The sequence below is a fragment of the Amphiura filiformis genome, chromosome 14, assembly GCF_039555335.1.
Source record: "Amphiura filiformis chromosome 14, Afil_fr2py, whole genome shotgun sequence".
Taxonomy (NCBI): Eukaryota; Metazoa; Echinodermata; class Ophiuroidea; order Amphilepidida; family Amphiuridae; genus Amphiura; species Amphiura filiformis.
The window spans coordinates 18,575,603-18,589,467 of NC_092641.1; the positions used below are offsets into that span (position 1 = coordinate 18,575,603).

General features: G+C 38.5%; 1 protein-coding gene across 1 annotated transcript in view; it reads right to left on the minus strand.

Moving 5' to 3' along the window:
* Positions 1–2,918: 2,918 nt before the first annotated feature.
* Positions 2,919–13,865, minus strand: part of LOC140168955 (perlucin-like protein) — a 14,524-nt gene continuing 3,577 nt past the window's right edge. The window contains exons 2-4 of the mRNA XM_072192264.1: positions 5,890–5,981; positions 4,759–4,858; positions 2,919–3,504 (exon numbers count right to left, since the gene is read on the minus strand). Coding sequence (XP_072048365.1) covers positions 3,427–3,504; positions 4,759–4,858; positions 5,890–5,981 — 270 coding nt within the window. The 3' untranslated portion in view covers positions 2,919–3,426. The remainder of the gene's footprint in view (positions 3,505–4,758; positions 4,859–5,889; positions 5,982–13,865) is intronic.

The window sequence follows — 13,865 nt, forward strand, 5'->3', positions numbered from 1 at the left end:
CATCCCCGTTGGGTGGAAGTATGGACCTTCTGCTAACACGAATGGACTTGCCCGTAGTTCGGCACTAGTGCAATATTGTCTTATATAGCAGTGTATTTTAATGTGTATTTTTATAGTGTCTTTCTCAGGGCAATATATGGGTGTTCGGGTATGGACGGACAGCCGGGTGGTGTCCTGGGCGCATGTGGATCGCTGGACCTTTCTCCTTGGATGGGGTGCTGTTGGGGACTGTGACTGGTTAGGGGTTGGGAGAGGATCTATTACTGTTGTTGTCTCCCTGCTCCCTGACCAGCCTGGGGCCCTACCAGTGCCTTAGTCGGGGTTGGGGTCCTGCGGCCTGCATGTGGCTGAGAGTCTACTCCGGCTGTCCCGCCTGACCCTGATCCACTCTTTTTGCCGATTACCTTTTTTAATCTATGTGCTAGTTTTTTACTATGTATGTTACTGTTCCTTCTGTACTTTTATGTGTTGTATCTTGTGTATTTTAATGTTGGCCTTGTGCCACCTGGGCACCTTGGGAGAACAATGCCAGTGCATTGAATGGTTAACCCAGGTTAAATAAGAATGAAATAAATAAAATAAATAATAATACTTTTGTGTAGTGTGTGTAAATCAATCAATCAACACAGAAAAACTTTCCAGAGTCAAGTGACACATTTTGTCTCCATTTTCGTGAGTCATATGCAATCTGACCCATGTCCTAAACCATGTAAGTCAGAAATGAAGCTTATTGACTGTATTGGGTGAAATGGGTCAAATATGCAGTGACTCACATGCAATATTATTCATTGACTCAGTAGATGAACTAAAACGAGTCAAAATCGACTTTTAGTCCACTCTGCAAAATGAAATGGGTCAAATCCGAAATGAAAGCGACGCTGTTGCTAATCGTGATTTCTGCCACTGTGTTGATAATTGAAGAAATGCAAATACGGGCTCATTCATTACTTTTTCATTTTGAAATGCAGTTTTTTAGCCGTTACCTAGTTCTTAAATCTGAGTACAAAATAAGGAATTGTCTCAGAATTCCTGCTGCACATTTTGAATGGGTAAGCTTATTCGAGAACAACGGTGAAATGTTTTCTCCACACATTATAAAGTTCATACTTTTTACTGTATTAACAGCTGTTTTAATATTGGTATTTTTGGTAAAAAATCACAAAAACTGCATATTTCAACCCCCAAATATCACAGCTCACGTCACCTTTCAAAAATGACATCCAGATAAAATGAAAAGATCAGAGTGTGTAGATACATTTTAACACCATAAGAAGCTTTGTCCAAAAATGTTGCACGAAAATCTTAAATAGAGCAGATAGACGTAGACATTTTCACATGGCGTGCCAAAAATGCCTCAATCTTTGCCCCCACCCCTGCACATGCCAAAGTTTTGGGTTCCCAATTTTCGAATTAAATGTTTAAGATGTATGATGCGTAGCGCGCGAGCATGGAATTTGGCATATTTGAACATTCCTGCATAGTATTTCCGAGCCTTTTTAGAGCTTGTTTTTTTTAAAAGTTGCCCTGTAAATGTGTGCCAAAATTACTTGTCCCCCCCCTCGGCCTGCCAAATAATCTTTTCCCCCAATTTTACCCCACCCCCGGACCATCCCCAAAGGCTCATAACTATTGTACAGCCTCTTATATGCGATCACTAACAAAGCTAATTTTTTTTCAATACAGAATGAGACTGTTATTAAACAGGTTGAAACAATAATAATATAAAGATGGAATAATCATAATTTCATGAGAATCTCGCCTTCTGCAAGGTTACCACCAGGTTATCAGTAAACAAATATTATCATTTATTGAGATACTTGCAAAGTTGATAGAAAATTGTGTTATTTTTATACCGTAAAACTTCGTCTACAAGCATATAGAGTGTTTTTTATGAAAGCTAAATTAATATGAAACAGTCGTACATATGCCAATACAATAGATTGGTATTACAATAGTACTTGTTTGTATTATGCTTGTATCGGTCATGTATGTGCTCAAACTCCATAATATTATCATTTGTCAATGAATGGCGCCCGGATTAATTTAGATTCCATCAAAAGCAATGTATAGGACTGTATGCTTGTAGACGAGGTTTTACGGTATAAGAATATTAGAATAATAACACTGTGTAGACGAAAGGGCTTCATGTCACGTCACCCCAGGGTCACCTATACATGTATCATCCGCGTACTCCCCTCCCCTCACACCCCGCCCCACACACCCACCCCCCGGCCGCGTAATTTGTTTCTGCAACCATAACGGACGCAACCATAACGGGACCTAACCCTAACACTTACCCTAACGCTAACACTTACCCTAACCCTAACCCTTTCCAATGTGTTTCTATGGGTTATAAAATCTTTGCGTCACGTTATGGTTGCAGAAAAAAATAAGCACCCCGGCCACCCACCCCAACAAGTTGAAGAAAAATGGTCCTTTTTCATGGTCAGGCACAATATTTTTTTAATGAAGTCCGAACTAAAGCCATTTGTTGGACATTTTCACAATATTAGTGTGTAAAATATTAGTTGGAAAAAGGTTTCTGAAAAGTTCTGAACATGAAGGATCAATTGAACCATTGCGTGAAAAGTTAAATGAGCCAGTCCATGTCAACTCCTGGGATGTGCACCGCAGCACCTCTTCAATTTTTTTCTTTTTCTGTGTGGTGCTAGATATTGGTTTCTCTTCAATTTTTTTCTTTTTCTTTTTTGTGCTAGAAATTGGTTTCTCACCAATATCTAGCACCACACAGAAAAAGAAAAAATTGAAGAGGTGCTGCGGTGCACATCCCAGGAGTTGACATGGATTGGCTCAAATGGTCTCAAATTAGAGTTAAGATAATAAAATACAGGTCAAATGTCAACCACCATAATTATGATACTATAAAGGCCTATGTGACCCTATTTAATCATCTAACATTATTATTAGGCTTTAAAGCGACACAGAACTACTTTAATATTTGGCTTGTATCAAGTAAAACAATTTGAGACAGTTTTTATTTTAAAAGTTTGTCCCTTGTTCAAAAGGTCACTGACTATATTTGCATATTTTACCCTCTTACTAATTAACCAATTATTCTACAGATTTGCAACAATTGATTTTTGAGATCAAAAAACAAAATGAACCTAAAATGCATACGAATTTACATACAACCACTGACTATTACTTAATCACAAACATACACGTGTATTTATGTTAAAACATACACGTGTATTAATCGAACTCATAAACTCATAAATTCGTTGTGTTTAAAAAACACCCACAAATTCTGTCATTGTTTGAATTGTCTTCCAGTGACCGTTGTTGCTGTTGTTGTTGTTCATTATTCATCATAATTGTTTCTATAATATCGTTTTTACAATGTTCAGTGTCGAATTATTCCAAGCAGCAACTCTTCCGTCCGGCTTTACTGTGGTGGTTGGTTGGTCATTGAGGTGGGATCTGGTATTCACAGACATAATGAAAACTATCGCCACACATTACGTCATTCCATTTTCCGGTTGACTGTAACAATCAATCAATCAATCAATCAGTCAATTAATCAGTCAACATATCAATCGATCACTTAATCAATCAATCAACATATCAATCAAGTAATTAATTAAATGTTATTATGTTAAATCTACAATAGATAAATAATTTGTCATTAAAATTCTGTAACATATTACCCGGCAAGACACATAAATAACAAACTTAATATTATGGTTAAGGCCTGAGATAGGGCATCCGTCTAGAAAACTGAAGTTTGTGGGCTTGAATCCCATATCAACACATCTCTTCACCTTTTTTCAGTTGGGTTGTAGACCGGCCAGGATTTCGTTAAATTATAAAACTTTGGGTTAGGTATAACTAGACTGTTAACTGTACTAGTGTACTACCCAGCAAACACAAAACGTTTTCGACATCATTCGCAAAAGGTTATAAAAGGTTGTCAGAAAACGTTTAAATGTCGGGTTATATAAAGGGTACATTATTGGTATAAAACGTTTTCATCAAATAAAAAAACATTTGTTGGTAATTTACTGCACAGCAAACACAAATGTTTTACAGAAAACATTTAAATGTCGGGTTATATAAAGGGTATAAAAACGTTTTAATAACATTTCATAACATTTCAAAAACATTTTTGAAAACTTGGTACAAATCATTCTAAACAGAATGTTATTTTGGGGTTGAAAAAATATTTTGCAAAAAATGTTTGCCCAAAATATTTACAATAACGTTTTAAAAATGTTTTCACGACCTTTATATAACCCGACATTTAAATGTTATTAAAACGTTTTGTAAAAAACATTTTAAGAACATTTCTGTGTTTGCTGGGTCCAAATATTTTAACATAATATTATTTAAGTGTTGACAAAATATTTGGCCAAAAATGTTTGCAAAAATAGTTTACAATGACATTTCGAAAACATTAAAACAAATATTGTTGTAGTGTGTTTTCATACAAAACGTTTTAAAACGATTTCATGACCCGACATTTTAATGTTATTAAAACGTTTTAAAAACGTTTTTGTGTTTGCTGGGTAGTGAGCAATAGTTCCCCATTGTGCAATTTTCAAATAAATGATTTTATGTCCGCCGTAGAACTCCATGCAGTTATTACTAATATTATTTCAGCATTTTGGGTAAAGACTAACCAAATTAAAATTTCATGGAAATCGTACATTATGGCTTTAATTCAGGAATGAGGCTTACTGTATTATGTCAGAGTTTACGTATACATGTGTGAAATACATGTCAGAAAAATGAACATACCTCATATATGATAACACAGTTTTCTTTATTGCGGTGGTTGTTCGGCTCCCCAGCGTCCCAGTTTCCAGGCCAACTAATGATCGTATTATCTAACTCCCATCTGAAAAAAAAAACACCGATATCATTGTACAGGCCTAAGCAAATTAAACTTAACTTATAAAAACGATAGTTTTACCACTTATTATATTCATTTAATCTTGAACAGCTTGCCGTTAGACCCAATCAATCAATTAATCAATCATCAATTAATCAATCAATCAAACAATCAATCAATCAATCAATTAATTAATCAATCAGTTTATTTATTTATTTATTTATTTATTTATTTATTTATTTATTTATTTATTTATTTATTTATTTATTTATGTTATTAATTCATAGATTCATTGATTCATTAATTCATTAATACATTAATTCATTAATTCATTAATTCATTAATTCATTAATTCATTAATTCAATAATTAAATAATTAATTAATCAATCAATCAATCAATCGATTAATCAATCAATCAATCAATCGATTGATCAATAATCAATCAATCATAAGTACAAACATAGGCAGTTGTGCCGTTTAGGCGACAAAAAAGTCTAAATTCTACGGGCCCGACCGACCCAGAATTTACGTTTTGGGGAATGTTTTTTAAATCATGTAAAATCAGCAGTTTGGGGGCAAATATTTATTAATTTATCAGATTTTGTTGAAATTTCAGGGTAATTTTAACCTCCACAAAAAGAAAAGAAAAAAAAAACGCCCAACCTTCCTGCTAAATCATAGTCATCCATGCAGTGACACTCAATCAATCACTTAATTAATCAATCCAGGCAAGAATCAATCAATCCATGCAGTGAAAATCAATGACCAATCAATCTATCAATCGATTGATGAATGAATCAATCAATAAAATAATCGATGATCAATCAAAAATCATGATCAATAATTGTTAATGCAACTACAACTACATAAAGGTAACTTAAAAAGCATCGGGCCTCGATCATATTACATAGCAAAAGAATTATTGGTTACTCCATGCCACTGAAGAATTAATGAGCCCCTCAACATGCTCAATTTAAAGGTAACCTTTAATACAAGTTACTCTACTAGATATGAATTTGGTATGTATGTCTTATACCTCCATTGGTCAGCACCATCTCGTTTGAGTCCCATGTAAAAGGAACGACCATTTCCTCCACCAATTTGGCTTGACAGATCTGGTATGACATTCTGATAAAGAAAGAGCAGAGTAGGCCTAAGTTTAGATCTGTCAGTTTATTTAATTATTTTAAACCAAAGAATGCTTTGACAAGAGCAGAGAGTAGAAATAATATGTCACTGGAGACAGACAGACAAACGTATTTCTGTGCTTTGACACACAGAAACAAACGACACACACAAACATTTTTGTACGCAACATTTTTTTTTATACTTTCATCGTTAGGAGGGGCGCAGAATCGATGCTGAATTGGTCAGTTCGGCGTCCCTGTGGCGCCCAGGGCACGTGCCCCCTCTGTCCCCCGTCGCTACGCCACCATCGTCAACCAGACAAATATACACACCGACAGACAGATAGACAGACAGATAGAGTTGTGAAACTAGCGGTAAACGCGTCAACGAAACAGGGATATGGAATTTCAAAATTTCCAATTCGTAGGTAACAAAATCATAGCCGTTTTATATCAATAACCAAAGGTGAAGATTTCAACTATTCCTCATTTGTTAGACGTATTAGGGGTGGTGCAATAATTATGTGTACCCCCGGGGTGGTGAATTATAGGGGGGGGGCAAAGATTTTTGGCAGGTCAAAAGGAGGGCAAGCATTTTTTGGCAGGTCAAAAGGGGGGTCAAGCGATTTTGGCAGGTCGAAAGGGGGGGCAAGCATTTTTGGCACAAATATTTGCGGCACCGTTTCTATATTACGCCCTAAAAAGGTGTAAGAAAACATTAGGAACACGTTCCTGCTCGCTACGCTCGCATTATATATGATAAGACAATTTAAGATTTTAAATTCGGGTTCCCTAAAATCTTAGTGTGTAAAGGGGGGGAGGTAAAGATTTTTGGTACTTCAAAAGGTGGGCAAAGGTTTTTTGGCACGTCAAAAGCGGGGGCCAAAGATTTTTTAGCACGGCCAAGGGGGGGGAGCAATATTTGGCAGACCACTTTGAAAATTCACCACCCTGGGGGTAGGCCTACACATAATTATTGCACAGCCCCTTAGCAAAATGCTCCAATTCAAATCTGAATTCCAGTCACTTATTACAAGTCGACTCAAAAGTCACTTATTACAAATCGATTCAAAAGTCACATATTACAAGTTGACTCAAAAGTCACTTATTACAAATCGACTCAAAAGTCACTTATTACAAATCGACTCAAAAGTCACTTATTACCAATCGACTCAAAAGTCACTTATTTCAAATCGACTCAAAAGTCACTTATTTCAAATCGACTCAAAAGTCACTTGTAACAAATCAACTCAAAAGTCACTTACTACAAATCGACTCAAACGTCACTGATTACAAATCGACTAAAACGATCAACTCGCAAGACTTACGTTCTCGAGTCCAAGTGATGCAGAGTCGAGTCGAATTGAGTCATTGGAACCCGAAAACTCATAATTTAGTTCGAGTCCAAGTCATTTTCTGGATTTGACACTAAAATTGAAAACTATTGAGACGACTCTGATTCGGGGATCAAGTCATTCGATTCGATAATGTGCATTGCAATTACACAAAGCAACTGAACAATACTTAAAAAACCAAAACTTATTTTTATCCTTATAGTATGGTCGTTGGACATTTTGACCCGGAAAAAATTGGTAAAAAGCTGATTTTTGCACCAGACAAGCAGAATACATCATAAAACATCATATCCAAAATCCGAAGAAATCCTCCTTGGGGAATTTGTTTTATCCAAGATGGCCGCCAAAATGGCTGCCACAAAATATAATTAGCTGTATCTTAGCTTCTAAAGCAGATATGATGAGGATTTTAGTGTCTTTGAATAGGTTTAAGAGGTCAGAGAATTCAAATTTGTACAAATCTAACACACTGATGTCTTCAATCACACTGAAATCCAAGATGGCCACCAAAATGGCCGCCACAACGTATCTTAGCTTCTAAAGCAGATTATGATGATGATTTTAGTGTCTTTGAATAGGTTTAAGAGGTCAGAGAATTCAAATTTGTACAAATCTAACACACTGATGTCTTCAATTACACTGAAATCCAAGATGGCCGCCAAAATAGCCACCACCACATATGATTAGATATATCTCCGCTTCTGAAGCAGATATGATGATGATTTTAGTGTCCTTGAATATATTTCAGAGGTCAAAGAATTCAAATTTGTACGTATCTAAAACACTGAAGTCTTCATTCACACTGAAATCCAAGATGGCCGCCAAAATGGCCGCCACCACCATGCGTTATGTTTAGGTATATTTTGGCTTATGAAGCAGATATGATAATGATTTTAGTGTCTTTGAATATGTTTTAGGTGACGCAGAAGTCAATTTTGTATTTATCTAAAGTACTAAGTCAAGTCTTCACTCAAACTGTAATCCAAGATGATCCTCAATATGGCTAAAATCAAACATGCTTAACTGTATATCTCAGCTTCTGAAACCGATATAATGATGATTTTAATCTTTGAATAGGCTTTTAAGAAAATGTAGGTTTTAGGGGTTGCAGATTTCAATGTTGCAATTACTTAAAACACGGAAGTGCTCAGTAACAATAGAATCCAAAACAGCTGCCACCACATGATTTTCTATATCTCAGTTTCTGAAGCAAAAGTAGCTATCTTCGACTTCATCTGCAAGTATAATCGCCTCAGCGTTTTGGCAATTTTCTCCTCTGTAATCTCCACAAGCTGTGACACATTTAAATCCCTTTTTCCGTTATTTCCACAAGGACTCCTGGAGAATAGTTTACATTTGTATCATACAAACTTGTGGTGCTGTATCTACATCCGTAAGGACCGGTGCTAGTACGGTGTCAGAGAGTTTCCAACCCCATTGATTTGGATCCAAGTTATTGTTTGTGACCTGCAAAAGAACACTCAGACTGTGAAAATACGCAGCTCTTTTTAACTAGGTGGAAGCTTTTGTGGATCAAGTGATGCTTTATTTGATGATACCATCGCCATGAATTAAGCGAACCGCAGACCGTTTAAAGAATCTTCTTCTCTGCCACCACATAAGACAACAAATAATATGATGCCATTTGTACCAATCTATTCTAATGTCGCCTCAGGATCGCTCATCTAGGATGATATCTGCTGCATTTCTTCTTATCTTCTGCAACAAACTTGTCTTTCCATGTCCAAATGTTGCAGAAGTGGAGTCACAACCACTCCATGCATAGATAAACAGGACCTGAGATGGAATGTCAATACTTCACCAACGTTTTTAATAAGGTCTTGAACTTTCCAACCCACCGATATCAGCTATCTTCCTTGTCTTGAACATTGAAGGAGTCTTGACAGGTACATTCCACTATCAATGTGTCAGCATCTCCGGTACTATTGTGCACCATCCATCGACTCAGCAGCGAGATAAACTGGTATTTGTTCTTATCATATTCAGCTCACAGAATCTATGAAGGTTCTCATCATGACCAGCAGACCTTCCTCTCGAATGAGAAGAACAACAGTCAGTTTATCTCGCTGCTGAGTCGATACTTGGAAACCAATGGTCAGATCGTGCACAATAGTACTGGAGATCCTGACACTTTGATAGTGGAATGTACCCTTCAATTTGCAAGACAAGGAAGAGAAGTACCTGTAGTAGCAGATGACACAGATATACTTGTCCTTTTGATGTACCACTGAGACCAGACTATGGCTGATATGTTATCTACTTCCATTCAGAGAAGAAAGGGTTGGTGGTTTGGAAAGTTCAAGACCTCCTGTTTACCCATGCATGGAGTGGTTGCGACTCAACTTCTGCAACATTTGGACATGGAAAGACAAGTTTGTTGAAGAAGATAAAAGAATTACAGCAGATATCATCCTAGATGAGCGATCCTGAGGCGACATAATTTTAGAACAGATTGTACAGCTGGCATCAGATTATTTGTTGTCTTATATGGTGGCAGAGAAGAAGATTCTTTAAATGGTCTACGGTTCGCTTAATCCATGGCGATGGTATCATCAAATAAAGCATCATTTGATCCACAGCTATCTACAAAAGCTTTCACCTACTGAAAGAGCAGCGTATTTTCACAGTCTGCGGGTTCTTTTACAGGTCATACTTTGGAGAAAGCTAACAAACAATGACTTGAATCCAATTTAATGCAATGGGGCTGGAAACACTCTGACATCGTTCTAGCACCGGTCCTTACGAATTTAGATGCAGCACCACATAGCTTGCTTAAGCTTGTACGATACAATTGTAAACTTTCCTCCAGGAATTCTTGTGTAAATATCGGATGATCCTGTCGCAAAAATGGACTTAATGTGTCACAGCTTGTGAAGATTACACAGGAGAACATTGCCAAAACACTGAGGCGATTATACCTGTAGATGAGAACGAAGACAGCTACTTTCGCTTCAGAAGCTGAGATATATATTCACATGTGGTGGCAGCTATTTGGGATTCTATTGCGACTTGCACTTCAGTGTTATAAGCCGTGTATAAATAAAATTGAAATGAAATGAAATGAAAATGAAATAAGCCCGGGTTTTAAGTAATTGCAACAATTCTCTGACCCTTAAAACCTACATTCTCTTAAAACCTATTCAAAGATTAAAATCACCATTATATTGGCTTCAGAAGCTGAGATATTTAGCTAATCATGTTTGATTTTAGCAATATTGAGGGCCATGTTGGATTGCAGTGTCAGTAAAGACATATACTTATGAAGATAAATACAAAATTGACTCCTAAAACATATTCAAAGACACTAAAATCATTATCATATCTGCTTCATAAGCCAAAATATACCTAAACATAACACGTGGTGGTGGCGGCCATTTTGGCGGCCATCTTGGATTCCAGTGCGAATGAAGACTTCAGTGTTTTAGATACGTACAAATTTGAATTCTTTGACCTCTGAAATATATTCAAGGACACTCAAATCATCACCATATCTGCTTCAGAAGCGGAGATATATCTAATCATATGTGGTGGTGGCCATTTTGGCGGCCATCTTGGATTTCAGTGTAATTGAAGACATTAGTGTGTTAGATTTGTACAAATTTGAATTCTCTGACCTCTTAAACCTATTCAAAGACACTAAAATCATCATCATATCTGCTTTAGAAGCTAAGATACAGCTAATTATATATTGTGGCGGCCATTTTGGCGGCCATCTTTGATTTCAGTGTGATTGAAGACACCAGTGTGTTAGATTTGTACAAATTTGAATTCTCTGACCTCTTAAACCTATTCAAAGACACTAAAATCATCATCATATCTGCTTTAGAAGCTAAGATACAGCTAATTATATGTTGTGGCGGCCATTTTGGCGGCCATCTTGGATAAAACGAATTCCCCAAACAGGATTTTTTCGGATTTTGGATATGATGTTCTATGATATATTCTGCTTGTCTGGTGCAAAAATCAGCTTTTTACCAATTTTTTCCGGGTAGCCACTGTTTTTCCTCTTCAACGACCATACTATTAGTGTAAGAGAGCACGAAATACTAATAGGATTAGAGTTAGGATATAGCGTTAGGGTTAGGGTTATGGTAAGGGTTAGGGTTAGGGTAGGATTAGGGTTAGGGTTATGGTTAGGGTTAGGGTTAGGATTAGGGTTAGGGTTATGGGGTTAGGGTTAGGGTTATGGTTAGGGTTAGGGTTAGGGTTAGGGTTAGGGTTAGGGTTAGGGTTAGGGTTAGGGTTAGGGTTAGGGTAGGATTTGAGTTAGGGTTAGGGTTAGGGTTAGGATTTAAGGTTAGGGTTAGGGTTAGGGTTAGGGTTAGGGTAAGGGTAAGGGTTAGGGTAGGATTGAGTTAGGGTTAGGGTTAGGGTTAGGATTTAAGGTTAGGGTTAGGGTTAGGGTTAGGGTTAGGGTTAGGGTAAGGGTAAGGGTTAGGGTAGGATTGAGTTAGGGTTAGGGTTAGGGTTAGGATTTAAGGTTAGGGTTAGGGTTAGGGTTAGGGTTAGGGTGAGGGTTAGGGTTAGGGTTAGGGTTAGGGTTAGGGTTAGGGTTAGGGTTAGGGTTAGGGTTAGGGTTAGGGTTAGGGTTAGGGTTAGGATTGAGGGTTAGGGTTAGGGTTAGGGTTAGGGGTTAGGGTTAGGGGGTTAGGGTTAGGGTTAGGATTTAAGGTTAGGGTTAGGGTTAGGGTTAGGGTTAGGGTTAGGGTTAGGGTTAGGGTTAGGGTTAGGGTAGGATTGAGTTAGGGTTAGGGTTAGGGTTAGGATTTAAGGTTAGGGTTAGGGTTAGGGTTAGGGTTAGGGTAAGGGTAAGGGTAGGATTGAGTTAGGGTTAGGGTTAGGGTAAGGATTTAAGGTTAGGGTTAGGGTTAGGGTTAGGGTTAGGGTAAGGGTAAGGGCAGGGTTAGGGGTTAGGGTTAGGATTTAAGGTTAGGGTTAGGGTTAGGGTTAGGGTTAGGGGTTAGGGTTAGGGGTTAGGGTTAGGGGTTAGGGTTAGGGTGGGTAAGGGTTAGGGTAGGATTGAGTTAGGGTTAGGGTTAGGGTTAGGATTTAAGGTTAGGGTTAGGGTTAGGGTTAGGGGTTAGGGTAGGATTGAGTTAGGGTTAGGGTTAGGGTTAGGATTTAAGGTTAGGGTTAGGGTTAGGGTTAGGGTTAGGGTAAGGGTAAGGGTTAGGGTGGGATTGAGTTAGGGTTAGGGTTAGGGTTAGGATTTAAGGTTAGGGTTAGGGTTAGGGTTAGGGTTAGGGTAAGGGTAAGGGTTAGGGTAGGATTGAGTTAGGGTTAGGGTTAGGGTTAGGATTTAAGGTTAGGGTTAGGGTTAGGGTTAGGGTTAGGGTTAGGGTAAGGGTGAGGGTTAGGGTTAGGGTTATGGTAGGATTTAAGGTTAGGGTTAGGGTTAGGGTTAGGGTTAGGGTAAGGGTAAGGGTTAGGGTTAGGGTTAGGGTTAGGGTTAGGGTTAGGATTTAAGGTTAGGGTTAGGGTTAGGGTTAGGGTTAGGGTTAGGGTTAGGGTTAGGGTAGGATTAGGGTTAGGGTAAGGGTCAGGGTAGGATTGAGTTAGGGTTAGGGTTAGGATTAGGATTTAAGGTTAGGGTTAGGGTTAGGGTTAGGGTTAGGGTTAGGGTTAGGGTTAAGGTTAGGGTTTGAGTTAGGGTTAGGGTTAGGGTTGGGTGAGGGTGGGGGTGGGGGAGGGTTAGGGTTAGGGGTTAGGGGTTAGGGTTAGGGTAAGGGTGAGGGTAGGGTATTGAGTTAGGGTTAGGGTTAGGGTTAGGATTTAAGGTTAGGGTTATGGTTAGGGTTAGGGTTAGGGTAGGGTTAGGGTTAGGGTTAGGGTAAGGGTAAGGGTTAGGGTTGGGTTAGGGTTAGGGTTAGGGTTAGGGTTAGGATTTAAGGTTAGGGTTAGGGTTAGGGTTAGGGTTAGGGTTAGGGTTAGGGTAAGGGTTAGGGTAGGATTGAGTTAGGGTTAGGGTTAGGGTTAGGGTTTAAGGTTAGGGTTAGGGTTGGGGTTGGGGTTAGGGTTAGGGTGGGATTGAGTTAGGGTTAGGGTTAGGGTTAGGGGTTAGGGTTAGGGTTAGGGTTAGGGTTAGGGTAAGGGTGAGGGTTAGGGTAGGATTGAGTTAGGGTTAGGGTTAGGGTTAGGATTTAAGGTTAGGGTTAGGGTTAGGGTTAGGGTTAGGGTTAGGGTTAGGGTTAGGGTTAGGGTAGGATTGAGTTAGGGTTAGAGTTAGGGTTAGGATTTAAGGTTAGGGTTAGGGTTAGGGTTAGGGTTAGGGTAAGGGTAAGGGTAGGATTGAGTTAGGGTTAGGGTTAGGGTTAGGATTTAAGGTTAGGGTTAGGGTTAGGGTTAGGGTTAGGGTAAGGGTAGGGTTAGGGTAAGGGTAAGGGTTAGGGTAGGATTGAGTTAGGGTTAGGGTTAGGGTTAGGATTTAAGGTTAGGGTTAGGGTTAGGGTTAGGGTTAGGGTAAGGGTAAGGGTTAGGGTAGGATTGAGTTAGGGTTAGGGTTAGGGTTA